Source organism: Anser cygnoides, chromosome 25, assembly GCF_040182565.1.
Source record: "Anser cygnoides isolate HZ-2024a breed goose chromosome 25, Taihu_goose_T2T_genome, whole genome shotgun sequence".
Classification (NCBI taxonomy): domain Eukaryota; kingdom Metazoa; phylum Chordata; class Aves; order Anseriformes; family Anatidae; genus Anser; species Anser cygnoides.
The window spans coordinates 291269-309185 of NC_089897.1; the positions used below are offsets into that span (position 1 = coordinate 291269).

Below are 17917 nucleotides of genomic sequence, written 5' to 3' on the forward strand. Positions count from 1 at the left end.
TAACGCACCGGCCTACAGCCCCGGGACCCGCGGGCAACGGCCCCGCGCCCAGCCGGCACCGGAGCGCAGGGGGAGCACGGGCAGCGGCTTCACCAGCGGGCACCGGGCACGGCCCGAGGCCCCCGCGGAGCGCTGGGCAACGGGCTAGCGCGTGGCGGAGGCCGGGACGCAGCGCTACCCCCGGGGAGCGGCCCCGGCCCGGTGAGGCGCTGCGCGGGGGAGGCCTCGCGGGCCTCCAGCTCGGCAGGGCCGGGCCGGCACCCTCAGCCCCCCGGCGGCCGCCCCCGCCGCAGGCCCCAGGCGCAGCCCCAGCGAGCAGCGCCCCGCTGGGCACGCGCAGGCCGCCACCGTGCGCCGGGCTCCCCCGGGCCCGCGAGCCGGCCCCAAAAGCCCCGAGAGGGGCGGGAGGGACCCTCCGCCGCCCGCAGGGCCCCGGGAAGGCCCCCCGCAGCCCCCCGACCCGCCGCCCCCGACCCCGCTCACCGCGTCCCCGCCGAGGCCGCTCCCTCCCCTCCGCCGCCTGGAGGCGGGGCCTGGCCGCCTGCGGGCCCCCGCCGCCGCCGGTGCACGCGGGGCGGTGCGCGCCCCTCGGCCCTCCCCTCCCCACCGCGGCCCGGCCCGGCCGAGGTCGGAGGCGGTCCCCGAGGGGAGGAAAGGAAAAGCGGGCACGAGGGCTGCCCCCGGCCCGGCGCCCCGGAAGCCTCCTCCGGACCTCCCCGGAGCCGTGCTGCGGGTCGAGAGCGGGGACACGGGGGGGGGGCACGGGGACACGGGGAGCCCCCAGGGACACGGGGAGCCCCCAGGGACACGGGGAGCCTGGGGACTCGGTTGCTGCCTGCGGCGCTGTTCAGTGCCGTTAACGGGCCGGCACGGACTGGCCCGGCCCAGGGGCAGCGGCAGGAGCCGAACTTTCTCCCGGGGCGGAGTGGGAGCCCCCGGGTGTGGCGGGGACATGGCCCGGGGGGGCGGGAGGGGAACGCGGCCCTGGGCGCTGCCCCCGCCGCTCTCCGGCCTCCCGGCGCTCCGGCTCGTTTCGATTTCGTTTCCCGGAAAGATCGCGCCGAAGCCGCAGCGGCCGCAGCAGCGCGACCCGCCCGCGCCGGGCACCGGGGGGCGTCGGGGCCGGGGCAGCGCCGAGCCGCGGGGGCACCGGGGCAGCGCCCAGCACCGCCACGGGGAGCGGCGAGCCGGCGGCAGCGGGGATGCAGGTAAGTGCCCGCAGCCCCCGCTCCCCCCGAGCTCGCCGCTGGGGCTGAGGGGCACCTGAAGGCCCGGCGGAGACCCCCCCTCTCCCCCCCGCACCGGGCAGAGGCCGGAGCGGCGGAGCCACTCGGTCGCTGCCGGCCGGCACCGCTCTGGGTGCTGCTCCTGCGCACCTGGGGCTGCTTTGCACCACTCTTCTCCTGGGTTCCCGCTTTGAAACCTCCGAGAACGATATTTCCTCTCGAAGCACACAAATACCATCTCAGAAATACGCTTGAAAACAGCTAAGCAGGAAAAAAATACCGCCAAACCAGCAATATTAAAGAATCGGCGCAAAGTAATAAAATATAAGAATGTGTCTCTTCTGCCCTCGATATCTTTAGGAGCAAGAGAAGTATCAAGCACGTGATTTTTTTCCGGTAAATTTCGTTGTAATAGAACGATGCCAATGAGAGAAAACTAAAATAGCTTTTTCAGGCAGCTCTAGACAAAATGCACGGCTAATTTCTTTCGCTTTTATTTTTTTTGTAGCTTATTGCTTATAATGAATCCGAAACGGTTTGCATTGCTATAAAGCTTCTTCAGAATCTTCACTGTTTTTTCTCTGTTTTCCTCATATAATATCATACAACTTCTTGCTTTGCTAAGACCAACAGCTAGCGGCGATTTATTTCACCACTATCAGAAAAATTAACGCTTGTCCTGGTGAGGAAAACACCATCACCCTCTGAGATCAAGTTTTGGAGTGATTCAGCTCTTTTTCATCTTTTTCATAAAAAGACTGAGCAGTTAACCTAGTTCCTCATAGTCATCTGTTGACAATGCCAAAATACGAAGCACTCTGTCAGTAGAAAGAACCTGGGGAATCTCCAGCTGTTCCAGGCACCTTGGTGTGACCCAGGCACCATTGCCCTGGGAGGGACAGGGCGCTCGGCTCCTGTCCCCCGTGCTTCTGCTTTGCGGTTAGCTTCGCAGTTAAGATGTGCCCAAGCACCACTGCCTACTTTCAGTACGCCCTGGGATTTTCTCCACCCCTGGTTTTCCGGGGGCTCAGCTCCTTTACAAAGCAGCTGCTTTATGCACCTCTGAAAATCTGCCTGAGGGGGTACTGAAGCGCCCAGAGTAGGCAACCGCTTCAGAAAATTACATTTGCAAGCAAAATTGTTAATTTTCCAGAGAATGATGCTGAGCAATTGCTGGGATTCATGTTAATAGACTTTTAAGGGGAAACATTATCTGCTTGGCTGCCACTAATATTTCAAGATGCAGACAGAGCTGAAAGCAGGACCGGAGTTTCCCGAATGGAAGTGTGAGGGCAGCGTGGGGGCAATGCCACCTCCCCAGCCCTGCAGAGGTGCTGGGGCTGCCTTTCCCTTCAGTGCTGACTATTTCTGAGGGCTCCGGGAGCGTCTCAGCTCTCAGAGAGGCTGGGGGGCTCCCTGATGAGCAGCTGAGAGGGCTGGAACTTGACAGCAGGAGAGCAAGATGAACGGTTGTCTCCCAATGAGGTGGCTATTTCCACTGATGTCCGCATGACAACTAGGGAAAAAAATAAGAGATCTGTTCATAAGGCATTTTCAAGACAAAAACCTAAGCTTTATTTTTGCAACTCTAAAGGACTGAAGTACTGTCCTAAAACTGCGGGCATCCGGTGAGCATCAGAGGAAGGTCTGCCAGTCGTGGCTTCATCTGCTTCCCTGCAGCCACGGGTCAGAGGGTGGCTGGGAGCCCACACTTGCAGCCTGGATGAGGACACGTCTTTCTGCTAAAAAAAGAAAGGAAGGGGAGAAAGAGGAAGGGGGTCTCTGGCTTCTAACACTGTCTTGGGCAACCAGAGATTCATCCTGGTTGATGAATCTGAGCAGTGTTTGCCATGGTGGAGGTCTTTCCAAAGCAAAAGCAGGACAGCTGGGAATTTCCACCCAGTGATGTGTTTAATCTCTTTTCCCCAGGGTAAGGTGACAGTTGGTTCTTCCAGCTCGGTTGTTACAGCTTCATTACCACCCCAGGCCAGACACACGCCCATCAGCGAAGGGGAAATCTTCAGGCTACCAGGCAGGCTGAGTGAGTAGCTCTTGGGCAAGTCGACCCTGCTTACAAGGGAGCTCCCACAGGGTGGGACACGGAGGGCGCAGCCGTGGCATCCCACTGTCTATATCCCTGCTGTCTAGGCTGGGATATAAGATGGGCCAGCCCTCCAGGTTCATTTCCTTTGGGGTATTTTGGTCCATGTTAGAGGGGATGTTTGGTGATGGAGAAGATGTGTGTTCCACACTGCCCCTCACCAGTTTTGAGGATGGGACTGCCCCTTGTTTCAGGAATCCAGCCCTCACTGTGGAGCAAGGACGATGTCATCCACTGGCTCAGATGGGCAGAGAAAGAGTATTCCCTTCGACAAACCGAAGAAAGCAAGTTTGAAATGAATGGCAAAGCCCTGTGCATCCTTACCAAAGACGACTTCAGATACCGAGCTCCTAGCTCAGGTCAGATGAAGAAGGGTGTGAATGAGGACTGAGTACAGCACAGGCTGAGGTGGGCTGAATGGTTGCTGGCAGAGCTGGTGTTAGCTCTGTGTGGCCAGTTGGGTGCTGGAGACAAAGAAAAAGCTCTTTCCTTTAACTAGATAGACTGCAAATTCTTTGGGATGGGGAATAACATCTTACTCTGCAAGTACTGCAGAAATATAAGCAACAATATTACATGAGAGAGTCCCTACTATAAAATAAGATCATCTGAGCTCACTTTCCTTCCCTGCAGGTGATGTGTTATATGAATTACTCCAGTACATTAAGACTCAAAGAAGAGCTCTGGTGTGCAGCCCTTTGCTGAACTCACCTTTCCAAGATGCCAGGATCACAGAGGAAGGTATGATGGAGAATGGTGGCTGTCTATGAAGCAATGCCTTCCCTCAGCTACCAGGAACGTTTTGGGTGTCACATCAGCACACATCTGGGGTTTGAAGCTCAGCCAGCTGAACCCATCCCACTGTACCTAAGCAAGGCAAGTAGGACATACGTGATGATAGCAGCTAGCTCCGACAAAATCCAGGTCATCAAGAAAATTCACAGTGAACAAGTGGGTCTGAGATCAATTTACAGGTCAGAACTAGGTTTGGTGGTCACTAGGTGAGTCTGTGGTGACCACATAAGGCCATGGCCAGGGTAGGGAGTCTGTCAGCAGGTTAGGGTCTGGTTTGGTGGGGTCAGTAGCTAGGTGGGGTCAGTTTCAAAGAGAGCCATATGCTTGTCCTCCAGTGTACTCCTTTATTTTAGCTTTTCTTCTCCTTTAAGGAATGTACGTCCTGCCTTCATTGCACCTGGCACCTCCTCTAATCTCACTGGAGCTTCTGCTCATTCTGCTATTGCTTCTGCCTTGGAAAAGCATTGGTCTTCTGTTAGCGCCTGCCTTATCCAGCTGGGCTGGTGCCTGGGCTGACAGCTGACCCAGGTCATCCCCAGGCTTGCCCTCCCTGCCTGTTTCAGGCCTTTGAAAGACTTTCTGGAACCCACCATAATGTAGCATGGGTTTTTCTCTTGAAGGGATGGACTGTGGTGTGGAGGCTGCCCCGGCTGCTCTTTCATCCTGCCTGGGCCACACAGAGCTGTCCTCATCCCGCAGCTGTGAGGAGCCCCTGAACCTCTCCCATCACAACTCTGAGGGCAGCTGCAGGGCAGATTCTATCTGCTCATTTCCTACAGCCCTGTCAGCACCAGTGGATGGGAAAATTGCAGGTGAATATGATTTTTTTGCCTCGTTCCTTGGGAAAATGAGACTGTGCTTCATCCTGTCTGCCCATCTGTCTCCCTTCTATTTATTCCATGTGTCAGTGTGTGAATCGTAGAATCATAGAAACATGAGGTTGGAAAGGACCTATAAGATCATATAGTCCAACCGTCCTCCTATCACCAATACTGCCCACTAAGCTATTAAATCATATCTCGTAGCACCTTGTCCAGGCACTTCCTGAACGCCACGAGGGATGGTGAATCCACCACCTCCCTGGGCAGGCCATTCCAGAGCCTGACCACTCTTGGAGAGAAAAAGTTTTTCCTGATAGCTAGTCTAAATCTCCCCAGGCACAACTTGTGGCCATTTCCTGCAGTCCTATCATTAGTTATCTGAGAGAAGAGGCCAACCCCCTCCTCATCACAACCTCCCTGCAGGAAGTTGTAGAGTGCAAAGAGGTCTCCCCTGAGCCTCCTCTTCTCCAGACTAAACAACCCCAGCTCTCTCAGCCGCTCTCCATAAGACTTGTGCTCCAGACCCCTCATCAGTTTTGTTGCCCTTCTCTGGACACGTTCCAAGGCCTCGATGTCCTTCTTTTAGTGAGGGACCTGAAACTGAACACAGTGCTCAAGGTGCAGCCTCACCGAAGCTGAGTACAGTGTGCATCTCTCAGTACCTCAGTACCTGAAAAGCAATAAAAGTGCTGTACATGAGCTCTGGGCTCTTCTTGTAATTACTATCATTGCTAACATGTTTATACATAATTTACTATTATTGCTAATGTCCTGTTGCTGACCGACCTCCACTGGAGCACAGGTGCCTTAGTGTGAGCTTTGTGACTGTTTCTTGTGTGCCACCTCTCAGATTGCAGGTTACTGTGGGATTACGTATACCAGCTCCTCTCTGACAGCCGCTATATGCCCTACATCAAGTGGGAAGACAAGGAAGCCAAGGTCTTCCGCATTGTTAACCCAAATGGACTTGCCCAGCTCTGGGGGAACCACAAGGTAAATGCAGTTGAGAACAAACTTGTCATTTCTGGAATTTCTTGTCACCTTCCTGACCTGGTCTTCCCAGCCAATGGCATAGGGACTGGGGAGGATGAGACAGAGAGCAGGCACAGGGCTACAGAGGGACACCAACCTCCTGGTCATTAAAGGGGGAGATGTTATCATCCTCTGAAAAGCAAATCATGGTAGCTGCAGGGCTGGAAGCAAACTTGGGTTAGAGACCCATGCTAATGCTTGCAATGCGCAAGAAACCACCTTGAATGTCCCACACTTGTTCCTCCTGAGACAGATTCAAGGCAGGTGTTGGTGCTTGCTTTTACTCAACCTCCCCAGTTCTTTCTCCTTCCAGAATCGGATGAACATGACGTATGAAAAGATGTCGCGAGCACTCAGGCATTACTACAAACTTAACATCATCAGAAAGGAGCCGGGGCAGAAGCTGCTGTTCAGGTGAGAAAACAGATCAGAGAAACAGTGTAAATGGGGCATAGGAAGGTGCAGGGCTCCAGATGTTGGCAGCTGCTTCATCTCTCTGGATTCTTGACGGTCCAGAGCTGAGCTGAAGTTGAAGCATCTTTGCTGTATGTTTGGGGAAAAGCATGGGAATGTGGGCTGTCCTCTGGGTTTATGGTGCTGGAGGGGAAATCAGGGCTGGTCCCAGCACAGCCTCATGCTGCTGTGCATGCAGGCATCCAACAGCAGCTGTGTGCATCTATCTGAGAACTGGAAATGGCCTTCATGTTGAGATAAAAAGCTTGGGCTGGTTTTGATTTTGTAAAACCTCAGTGGTTACTTTTTGATTTCTTTCTTTATATCCACCCCTGCAAATGCAACACCCTGGCAGGTTTGCATCCAGGCTGTGTCCTGTACAAGTGGGGAGCTGGGATGCTTGTGATCCGGATCCCATCTGATCTGCTCCCCGTGGGCCAGCGATCTGCCCAGGGATGAGCTCCATCTGCTGTCCTCAGTGGGGTCCAGTTAGTGCTGGTGGAAATGTCCCTGAGCCCATCTGAGCTGGACATGTCCCTCCTGTTCCCCATTGACATCGGGTCTGAAGTTCACCTCTGAACAGAAGAGGTGGAAATAAGTCAGGAGCCTCCCGTTTTCAGTGCTGGCTGCTTCTCTGGGACTATCCTGAGCTTAAAATGCCAGTGCTAGGCTGATGTGTGCTGCGCTTTGCCTCTGTGGGCTCCATGCGTCCTGAGGGCAAAGCAAGAGCTGTCTTGGGGATGTCAGACACCCTTCAGTAAGCTCCAGAGCTCAGCTGGTGAGGGCAAGGACTCCAACATTTACAGCCTGGTTTGGACATGCACTTAAAACAACTAAAATGGATTTCAGATTTCTGAAGACTCCTGGGGAGATTGTCCATGAGAAATCCAGCAAACTGGAGCAGCTGGAGAATGAGGACCATGAGGATCTCAAAGAAGACCCACTGGAGGTTTCATCATAGGAAGTCTTTGAAGGTTGCATTTGCAGTGCTTTGCAGAGGGACTTGTTCTCTGCTGGGGAGAACCAGCATCTCCTGCCCTCCTGGACAGAAGGCCACAGAGGTGGTCCTGGATTTCAAAACCTGCCCTGAGCCATAGCTGTGATATCTTTGGAGCTTCACCAGCAAAACACACCCAAAAAGTATCCCCAAGCCCAGAAAGCACAGGTGAATGTGTGTGCTGGTCTTCTGCTCACTGCTTCTTCCTCCTCTAGCAGGGACCATGATATTTTTGTTCTGTAAATCTTGATGGTCGTCTTTAAGGTCCAAACTTGCTGCTAAAGACTGCTTGGTTGTTGCAGCGAGATGTGCCAAGCAGAGAGCACCAGAGCATGCGCTCTGGGTTGAACATCTGCCAAAGCAAGTGGTGGCCCTGAATGTGGACGTGCTGCTCTGAATCTGAGATGTTCCCTTGATTTGAGATCAGACTTACCTTGCAGATATGCTGTACGTTGTAATCTGCCTCCTGTGGAGCCACTCCTGTGATTAAGGGTGGGAATGTGCTGAAGCATCTGTCTGGATCCGGCCTGGTTGGAACTTCAGGCTGTGCACTGTGTCTTGTTTTAACTCCCTTTAACTCTTTCCCTCCATTTAATAATGCTTTTTGTAATTAGCTGACTAAATAATGTGACAAGAAACAGGCCAGTAATGTACATGATCACATTTATTGTCAGACGTTATTTACTTTGAGAATGAAGCAGGAATACCTGCAACCCCAGGTACTGTTGCTGAGTGCTGGAAGGAGCAATGTGCATGCATTTTTAAATCTGAAATTATCCAGTGATAGTTTCAGATTGCTTTCAGTTGAGGAGATACAATCCTGTGACTCTGCATGGTTGAAAATACTGCATCTTTCTGGTTGAAGTTCTGAAACTGAGAAACGCAGGCCTCCCCCATTTACCCAGAAAACCAGCTCTATGAGCAGACTGCAAGTAACTGGCTCCTGTGGACACCTGGGTTTGTCCCTGAGCTTGGCAGCCCCCAGCATGGCGTGCAGCAGCTCTTGGGTGAACACTGCACCAACACATGGTGTTTTATAGCTGTGTGGACAAGCACAGAGACACACTGTGAAGTATCAGCCACAGAACACAATGCTAGGAAAAGGTGAGTTCCTTCCAACACCTGTCTTGCACCAGTGCAGAAATAATCCTGCTGCCTTGCATCATTCCTCTGGCTGCCACGTCTAGGCTGCCATCTCGGAGCTGCATTGGTACCATTTTTGGGGCAGGAGTGCTTGTCAGTGGGTCTGGGAACTAACAGCTTTGTGACTGAGTTTTCCACCAAAGGTATTTGTTGCCATCCTGAAACCACAGCCCTTTTTGCTGTAAATTGGTGGTACTCCTCCTAAGTATCTCCATTAACTGAAACCTGAAGATGCTGGTGGGTTGCATCCAGCAGGAGACAGTGGTGGGACATGCAGCGGCTGGTTGGCAAAACATCCCTGCTCCAGCACAACACACCTCCAGATACACTGCCTGCAAAGTTTCACTTCCGGAAAATTCAGTAGCTTGTCAGCAAAACACAAGTCAAACAATGGCAGAGGAGGAAATGAGGAGCTCTGTTGGGGTAAAGAAGTGTTAGCCTCACTGCCTTTGGGAGGTGCTAGCTAGGAAGTGATGCCAAAATCTCTGCTAGGAGCAAGGGCTGGAGATCATCCAGCACCAGCCAAGCTGCTGCCCGGGGGTGTGCCACCCCAGGAAGGTGTAGTGAAGCACCCGAAGCTCACACATCCTTGCACAGAGGCGGTGTTTTGTCTCAGTGAAGCCTAAAACCAGGTCTTGGCGTAAAACCCAGCAGAGAGTCAGTGTAAGGTCTGCCCACCTATGAGGGACAGCTTTTGTAGGAGAGCAGACTTCGTTCCCTGGAAACCGTCCCATCCTAGCTATGTGTCACTCCTGGGTGCATTTTTCCTGATTTTTCTCCTAACATGACATCCCACCCACTTTCTTGCTATGAAAACAGACCTGACGACTCCCAAGCAGCCCATTGCTTCTCAAGCTTGTGTGGGTGGCTTTGTTGGAACTGGTGGTGACCCCAGTGCTTGTGCTGTGCTCACAGGGAGCATGCGTGTTGCTGCTTTTCACCTGTTCCTCCAGTGATGACTAAGGATCGTGTTGGACTTGGACGGGGATTTCCTCTAAAACCTGGGAAGCTGCCAAATGCACACAACATGCTGGAGTGATCTTGGAAAGCAAAAAGCAAAGGGCACTTTTGCAATGACAAGCTCCTTCTCAGCTTCCAGGAATTGCTTGTGTCCGTCCATCCTAGAGCATGTGGCCGCTGCTCTTCTTCCTGCGGTAAGCAGAGGTGGGATGACTGTAAGCACACTGCTTTCCTGGAACAGGACCCATCCCTTTTGGTTAACAGCCCTGTAACTGCTGCTTGTGCTGGGGCTGTTCGATGTGGGCGTGTGGGGAGGGAGAGTGCACGAGTCGGAGACTTCAGCTGTGGCTGTAGTTCAGGGGTGGTGACACACAGCTGGGTGTCCCACACCAGCTTTGGTGCCCACCAACCTCTTGGGCTAGAGGCACTGCACAACTGGGCTGAGAGGCTTCCACTGAGGCCACGAGGGTGCCACGCGCTGGCTGTGTCCTTTTTCCAGCTATGGCCTGTGTGGGGAGAGGTGGCTGCCTTCAGCACTCACTTCTTGGTTCAGGTCCGAAGCTGCAGATGTCTCTGTGCCCAGGCGGTTAGTTGTGGCTCAGAGGGACCTTTGTGGTCTATGGGCCGTCCTCACGCTTAAAACACAGCTGCCACCAACACCTGGTTGGGTCACCCATGCTTTTGTCTATCCAAATGTTGAAGACCTCCAAGGTCGGTGATCCCCCACCCCTCAGGGGTACCCGTGTGAAGGTGGGACAGCTCTTGCAGAGGAGGCTCTTTCTGATGTCCAGCCTCAGCCTCCCCAGCTGTGGCCTCTGTTTGTCTTGTTGCCAAGAAATTCGGGGGGTTTATTTCCTGAGCACATTGTAACCCTCAGCACCCTGCAGTTTCACCTCAGGAATACGTTTCCTTCGTTTTAATGTTGGTTCAGCCTCACCTTGAATATTGGGTGCAGTTTTGAGGTGCACAGTGTAAAAAGGATGTTAAGGTCCTTGAAAGTGTCCAGGGGAGAGCAATGAGGCTGGTACAAGGGCTGGAAGGCATGTGCTGTGAGGAGAGGCTGGGGGCGTTCGGGTTGTCTGGTCTGGAGAAAAGGAGGCCAAGAGGCGGTCTCAGTGCTCTCTGCCTCTCCCTGGGGAGGGGAGGCGCAGAGCGAGGCGCTGGTCCCTGCTCCCTGGTCGGCGCTGGCGGGATGCAGGGGAACAGCACAGAGCTGCGCCGGGAGACGTTCAAACTGGACATTGGGAGAAATTTCTTTACTGTGAGGGCAGTCGAACACTGGAGCAGGCTTCTTGGCAAGGCAGTTGATGCCCCATGCCAGACAGTGTTTGAGAGGCATTTTGGTAATGCCCTTAATAACATGCTTTAACTTTTGGTTAGCCCTGAAGAGGTCAGGCAGTTGGACCAGATGATCTTCGTAGGTCCCTTCCAGCTGAACTATACTGTTCTGTTCTGTTCAGTTCTGTTCTATTCTATTCTAGTAAATGATCCAGTTTCCTTCCTGCTGTATCTCCATACCAACCCCAGCATTGCACACTCCCTCCATGATGTGACCATTCATAATTCTCTCCTGGTTTTGGTGAGAAAAGTGGACAAATTTGGATCCAGACATTAAGATTTTTCCTGTCAATTCTGGGAATGGGCTTTTGATTTGTCTCACATTTCTTGCAAACATCTCTTTCATATGCCTCTGTCCCATTTGTTTTAAGCATGTCCTAAGTCTCAGAAGGGGCCTGAACTTGCATAAAGGTCTGGTTCCTGAATCACAGTTCAGGTCCATATTTTCCCTAAAGTTGCTTTGGGTGGCCCATCTCCAGGATGTGTTCAGGAATGCAGGTACAAAGACGAAAAGCTTGTAAGAGGTCGTAAGTCAGTGATGATTCCCCATTTAGTCAGGAGAAGTCCTGACCAGGACTTCTGGTGGGGCCAGCATTTAGATTCAGCCTAGGGTGATCTCCGGCAGCTCCAAAAAGAAGATGGCCAAACTGTGCTCCATTGCCAGAGTAGATGTGGCTGTTTGTTATGGGGATGTTGCAGAAAAAGCAAACTAAATTGGTTGTGAAAGTCCTTCTCAGCCATTGTGGTCATACGCCATGGGGTTCCTGGTGGGCTGATTAATTATTTATCAGCAGTAGATGTTGATGCTGAAAAACAGAGCTGGGTATTTCCTAATGAATGCCAGGCTGAATCATCAGTGTAGGCTAAGGAGAAAAGGAGGGAAGTGGCTGCGTCTCTTCAAGCAATAAGAAATTATGGCCCAGAAAGTTTGTAGAAAGAAAACCAAGGAGAATAATCCTGGACCCACTGAATTTCAAGCTGAATCAGTTATCAAAAAGACCATTGAGACTGTCAGACCAGGACAGCATATTACTTTAGCTGAAAGTTGGAGAAAACAAAGCATTGCTCACACGGAAATCTCGCCGTGGGATTTTCCAAAGTCAAAGTGCTAGCAGTCACGCAGGTCACTGCCACCTCCCAGCAAATGCATCCACGTGCGGCACCATTGCGGTAAGCTGCAGTGCGAAATATTGCCATCAGATGGCAAAACAGCAGTGAGGATGGCAGGCAGCAGCCTGCAGGAGGGAGCAACGGGCACAGGCGGATCTGGTGCAACCAAGACTGAAGATTTTTTTTGTCCTGGGGGCTGGTGGATACTGAAGGTGCAGAGCTGTGCCTTGCAGCTTCACTCCGGGAGATGCTCTGTCCCTGGACAAGGCTGACAGGGAGTGAGGTGGGTGTGAAGTGTTTGGATCACAAAGCAGGTCCTGTTTCATTTTTTAGGGTAGGCAAGCAGGCTGTCTGAAGAACCCCAGGGTGGGTTTCAAGGACACTGCAGCCTGGTCGTGGTTGGCATTTGGAGACATCCTGTTAGCATTGTGCTCCAGTGTGTCTGCACTCATGCATGAGCCCATGACGTCCGCTTCCCTGGGGTGTGACTGGGGAGATCTGGTTGCTGTATTAAGCCTCCATTTCCCTGAAAAAGTCGTGGCTTCTCCTTACAGAAACAACCTGGAAAAGCCCTTATAGGCCATCACACACAAGAAAAATAAAAGCAATAAACAAGTGAAATCCAGCAAACGGCTGGCTCAGATAGCTGGTTTCAAAGGCCAGTGCTTATGCCAGGTGACATGAATGTTTTATGCTGTTTTGCTGCTGGTTATCAGAAGGAAATTGTTTTCCTCTCCGGTGAAACTCACGCACCTGGAAGTGCCGGCCGCACTCCTGAGTGGCTGCTAAAAATAGGGTTGAGTCAGCCGGTCACCAGCCTGGCTATAAAACAGGCAGCTCCCGAGGGAGCCTGAACACCCTTAGTGCCCACTGCTGCGGAGCTTGTCTTGACATATGTCTAGAAGGACAGAAATACTGATGGAAAGGTAAATACCAAAAGAGCAAGTAAAGAATGATGTGGCCAAGGGGCTGGAATCAGTCGAAGCAGAACAGGGTTGTTGCTCTGCTGTGATTAAATCTATCTGAATGATTTGTTACTGGTGCTAGCTTGGGTGGTTGGTTGGCTCTGGTGTTGCCTTGGATTAATGAAAATTGTCTTCTTGATCCAAAAAAATGGCCAACCTGCGGTGGGCAGGTGTGCTTGTGAATTACGTGTGCTCATCTGCACTGAGCAGCTCTGGGCGGTTTGTAGGGCTGAGCATGTGGGATTTCCGTGTGCCACTCAGCTGGGGAAAGTCTGGTTTGAGTCTGGTTCTCTGAAGGGTGCAGAACCAGCGCAAAGCACAGGAGTGGCTGGTCCTGTTTTATTTTTTTAGCAGCCCTTGCTTCAAAGGGAGATGCTCAAAGATCTGGGCTTAGAGGTTGTTTAATTTTTTTGTTATAGTATGGTGATATGTTGCAATGGGAAGATGCAGCAGCATGGTATCTGGATTACACCCGTGCAAACCTGGCAGCCCCTCTGGGACCTGCTAAGCTTATCCTTCCTTCCATGCAGTTTCACTTCCTTGATTAGCAGTGTCTATAAGCCCATCATAAAACCTCAAGTGTGCAGTCTACATAAACAGCACTTAGATAACAACTGTAAAAGGGGTTGATCATTTAGCTGGAACAGAAGAACCCTTGGACACCCAAAGCATTCTTGGATTGCAGTCGTAGCCAAAACAGTGATGATTTCCATCATGTTCAACCTGACCGCAAAACCAGGCTGAAAATGTTGTTTTCCTTCACAGCAAGGTGCAGGCTCTGGCTGCAGAGCAGCAGCCATGGGACGCAGGGCGACAGCCGTCAAGGACCATCCTCTCACTGGACAGGCAAGGGGCCAAGAAGGTGCTGGAGATTTATGTCAGGCGCTCGTTGAGCTGCTGCGAGAACTCGCAGGCGGCAAAGGAAAGGCTTCAAGAGGGAGCCAGAGGGCGAGGGAGGAAGGCAGTCGGGCTGCAAAGGTCAGAGAGCGACTTCTGCAAGTATTCATGTGCCAAGCTCAGCCTGAAGAAGGGCCAGGAAGAGGCACCCAAGGTGCTGGAGCTGGAACAGGCTCTGTTTGAGGAGAGCGAAGCGTCAGCACCTGGGGAGGCTTCTAAGGAGGAACTGGAGACCAAGAAGAAAAGCACAAAAATCTCCTCCCAGGGCAAAACCCAGCGCACCTGGTTCAAAAGCTTCTTAAATTTCCTCTTTAAGAAGAGCCCTGAGGACCAGAAGGAAAATGCAGGACAGAAAGCAAAGGAAAAAGATGCCAAAACTCCTTACAGCAGTAAAACAGAAGGAGCCAGGAGACCCAGAGCCAACTCAAGCATGTCCCCACCACTGGGCAAAGCCCCCAGGAGGAGACCCAGCCTCAAGAGGGTTTTCTCCTTCAAGAAGCACGCAGAGGAGGAGCGGGGTGAAGCAGGGGCGAGGGCCAAGCGCCCCAGCTGCCTGCCCCTGCGGCATGTCCAGGGACCAGCCCCCCCAGGTGGGACCCCCCCCCTTGCCCTCACCAATGGGACCTCAGCTGTTTCTTTTGGGGGGGGGAAAGCAACAGTGAGTGTGGAGTGCTAGTTCCTAATCCTTACTAAGCATTGCCCACGTGTTGCTTTATGGGGCATTGGGGCTGGATTTGCAGGGCTCCACTCTTGACGTGCTGCCCCAGGAACAGGTCAAATTTGCCCATGTTGAAGATGACCCTGGGTGAGGTGCACCAGCTTGCATCATTACTGGGACTCATGAGTGCAGCCAGTTACTGCAACCTGCTCCATAGTGATTATCTGTATGCAGGTTTTATCCATACACAGTTTTTATCTGTGCGCAGGTTTTCCCCCTGTAGCGAATGAGGGATATCGTGATTTAGTTTAAATCTGCATTTGAAACCAGAGATGGAACCTGAAACCACCTAAGGGCTATCACCTGTTGCTTTTGCTTTGCTGCAGGGAAGGGTGGGAGCTGCTGTGGCAGTGACACCCTCATCCCCATGCTGAGCCCTTCCCACAAAGCTGGCCAGGGGATCTTTGTGAAAGCCTGGTTGGTTTGGGGCCGTTGCAGAAGCTCGGCTACGGTTCAGGGAACACAGCGCGTGGTTCACAGTAGCGTGTGCTGACCTGGCGTGGACACAGGCACCGCGCCAGCAGCGTCTGTGTTCCCCTTTCCATCAGTTAGTGACTTGGCCGAGAAAAATCCCTGATTCTGAACATGTGTTCTTCTTCCAGCAGAGGCAGAGCAGCCGGATGGTTACTACACGCGCGTCTCAGAGGAGATTGGGCTGATTGTGCAAGGCAGCGAGAGCCAGAGCAGCAGGGAGTGCGGGGGCGAGCAGCTGCCGAGGTCGGGCAGTGCCGACGGGGTTGGTGAGTGCTGCCCCTTGCATGTACAGAAAACACTAACATGGGATTTGTCCCCGTGAGGAGCCTGAATGGGACCCAAGCCCCGCTTCAGTCTCGCCTCAGCAGTTAATACAACCCAAAGAGTCGTATGAACCCACTGTGGGGATTGTCAGCAGCAGGGCTTGATCTGGGGAGGGAAAGATTCAAAGGCAGAGGGGTGTTTTTCCTGACTGAGGAAAGCAAGGCATTCAGCTGTAGGCTGAAATGGGCTTTCCAGGGCTGGAGGATGATACGCTTTGCTTGGGAAGTTTTTTCAGACGGGCTAAAAAGCTGCACTGCCCTGAGAACATCCAGGCGTGGTGATCAGCCACAGGGCTGGAGGTAACAAGGGAGTGACTGTGTTCTCTCTACAGATGAAGCCATCAGGAAAATCGTGGCCCTGCTCCAGAGTGCCGGAGATGAGCTGGACAGAAAGGTGAGAAGGGAACTGCGGTCAGCTGGATAGAGCTGGGAGAATTTGGGCTGATCACTGCTCTAAAATGGTGCAACGTTTCCCTGGTGCAGGGAAATGCTCAGTAAAATCAAGGAAATGGCACCTCTTAATTCCCCGACTGGGTGTGATCATGTCTGCCCGTCTGTCCTCTCTCATCTGCAGTCTTAGTGAGATGTGAAGGCATCAACCTAATGACACACCAGGTTATTTGTTCTTAATGTGTGCATTTGTTTGCTTCTTAAACAGGTAAAGGAAGATGCACGGCTGCAGATGTTCTTCAGAGACATGTCCTACAGCTCCTTCAAGAACCTGGCTGATGCCTACGTCCGCAAGGAGATGACAGCCACCCGGCCCAACGTCAACCCCCAAGAAATCCAGTTTGCCTTTGCAGTACACCTCACCGCCAAGGTGGCCGGCATCTGTAACCAGGCAGTGAACAGGATCATGGGCTTTGGCACCCGCTATCTGGAAGACTCATTTGCACCCCTGTCCTACAGCAAGATCCTCCAGGTAAGGAGAAGCGAGGCTGGGGTTGAACTGCCAGCAACAAGTTAGGGCAAGGGCTGGGATTTGAATGTGATGGACAAAGCAAGTGGGTGGCAGGCAAAATGGATTTTGCTGGGGGTGACAGGGTGCTGGTTTTTGCCCTGTGCTGCTAGTGTGGGTGTGGGGACAGCGTGTGCCCCACGCAGGGGTGGAGGGGCTTTGGGACAGGCTCCTGGAGGCTGGAAGTCCTGCAGGACAGTCTTTCTTCAATGTGGCCCATGGAGAGGATCAAAGGGCTGGAGAACCTGCCCTGAGAGGAAGGCATGAAGGAGTTGGGTCTTTTCACCCCAGAGAAGAGAAGGCTCGTGAGGGGGGCTCATCACTGTATGCCAATACTTGAAATGTAGCTACCTTTGTAGGATGGCTCTCTTTTGACAAGGAGTCACATGGAGAAGACAAGGGGTGATGAGTATAAGTTGCAGTGGGAGAAGTTTTGTATTTTTATATGAAAGTAATTTTTCAGTGAGAACAACCAGTCAGTGGCACAGCCTCCACAGGGACGTAGCGGAGGCCTCGTCATTGGCGGGTTTCAAGGTGCTGTTGGACAGGGTGCTGGATAATCTCATCGAGGCTTCCTTTCCCCACAGAAGGTTGGATCCAGTGATCTTTTGAGGTCCCTTCCAACCTGGGCTGGTCTATGAGGCTGCGATTTGCTCTCTGCCTGCTGCACCTCTGCAGCCAGGGGGTGCCTATAGCGCACCACATTGCTGTGATCTGGGATAACCACAACTTTCCTCCTTGACTGTGCAGGGAAAATTCCTCCTTGACCCACAGAGGAGAACAGTAGCATGGGCTTGGTTTGGGATGGGACCTCACAGAAGTTTCCTTCTGTCTCAGCAGGACAGAACAAAGTTCAGCACAGACAATTGTGAGAGCCCGGACTGACACCGGCTGTGCCTGTGAACTGAAGGGTGCACAGTAACGACGGGGGACAGTCCCTGTGGGTGGCCTGGATGTGGTATGATTTCATGGGCCATGAAATTAAAATCTGCGAAGGAAAACCACAGCAATTGCCACCGTAGCATGAAGTGATTAAACCAGCAGATCTGAGGGCAACCTAGTCTGTCAAGCCCAAATGTCTGAGATTGCCCTATACTTCCATTTTGGCCCTCATAAATTCACGTGTTGAACCTCAGGGTTTGTTCATGTGTGTGTATGTGTATTTATTTACCTACTTTTCTATACTTATCTGTGAATGTACAATATAATTTCTATAGTTTCTGCCATGGGTCCTGTTCAGAAAACAAAAACATAAAAGGCAAATAAATTGGTCCCCATGTGACGGCCAGGCTTGTCTAAAGGCTGTGGGAGATGTGCTATACATGAAATAAAGTTTGCTTTGCTATAGCTGTTGTGAGCTGCTTCTTTCAAGCCACTCAGAGTGACATAATTCGAGTTTTACAGCAGATACATGGTGCGCTCCTCCCCTTTTGTCTATTTATGGCCATTCCCTTTCCAGAAAAAGGAGATTTAATTACAAAAGCAGATTGATCTGACACCAGGACCTGGGTAAAGCTTGTTCCAAGTGGCCCAGAAACTGCACTTGTTGTAGCTCCCTTGAGGACTAAGGGATTTACAGCTGCTGGGGTCTCACCTATGATGTCTA

At 52.5% G+C, this 17917-nt stretch overlaps 2 protein-coding genes across 8 annotated transcripts in view; one reads left to right on the forward strand and one right to left on the reverse strand.

The window, feature by feature from the left end:
- The window catches only part of KCTD20 (potassium channel tetramerization domain containing 20), a 28292-nt gene extending 27685 nt beyond the window's left edge, over positions 1-607 (reverse strand). The window contains exon 1 of one of the 2 annotated variants that reach the window (XM_066983150.1): positions 484-607. The gene's annotated coding sequence lies outside the window, so the exon portion shown is untranslated. Of the gene's footprint in view, positions 1-8; positions 122-483 lie in introns of those variants that run through there. The other variant, XM_066983151.1, reaches the window with a different exon arrangement.
- ETV7 (ETS variant transcription factor 7) lies at positions 71-17658 on the forward strand. Of its 6 annotated transcripts, none has more exons than XM_066983148.1 (13): positions 598-733; positions 1587-1622; positions 3156-3267; positions 3522-3686; positions 3961-4068; positions 4743-4934; positions 5794-5936; positions 6289-6389; positions 13707-14428; positions 15159-15296; positions 15686-15747; positions 16012-16275; positions 17149-17658. In XM_066983148.1, exons 4-13 carry the CDS (start codon positions 3623-3625, stop codon positions 17194-17196), a joined length of 1842 nt encoding a protein of 613 aa, XP_066839249.1. In that variant the 5' UTR covers positions 598-733; positions 1587-1622; positions 3156-3267; positions 3522-3622; the 3' UTR covers positions 17197-17658. The 6 variants fall into 6 exon arrangements, with proteins under 6 accessions (XP_047910472.1, XP_066839249.1, XP_047910471.1 ...); XM_048054514.2 differs by having other exon boundaries at positions 624-1208; positions 15162-15296; XM_048054516.2 differs by having other exon boundaries at positions 625-1208.
- Positions 17659-17917: the final 259 nt, after the last annotated feature.

Coding starts and splice junctions, on each gene's coding strand:
- ETV7 (XM_048054516.2), top strand. Junction 6,390..13,706: donor GGGCAGAAGCTGCTGTTCAG/GTGAGAAAACAG, acceptor TTTCCTTCACAG/CAAGGTGCAGGCTCTGGCTG. Junction 15,297..15,685: donor GGGCAGTGCCGACGGGGTTG/GTGAGTGCTGCC, acceptor TTCTCTCTACAG/ATGAAGCCATCAGGAAAATC.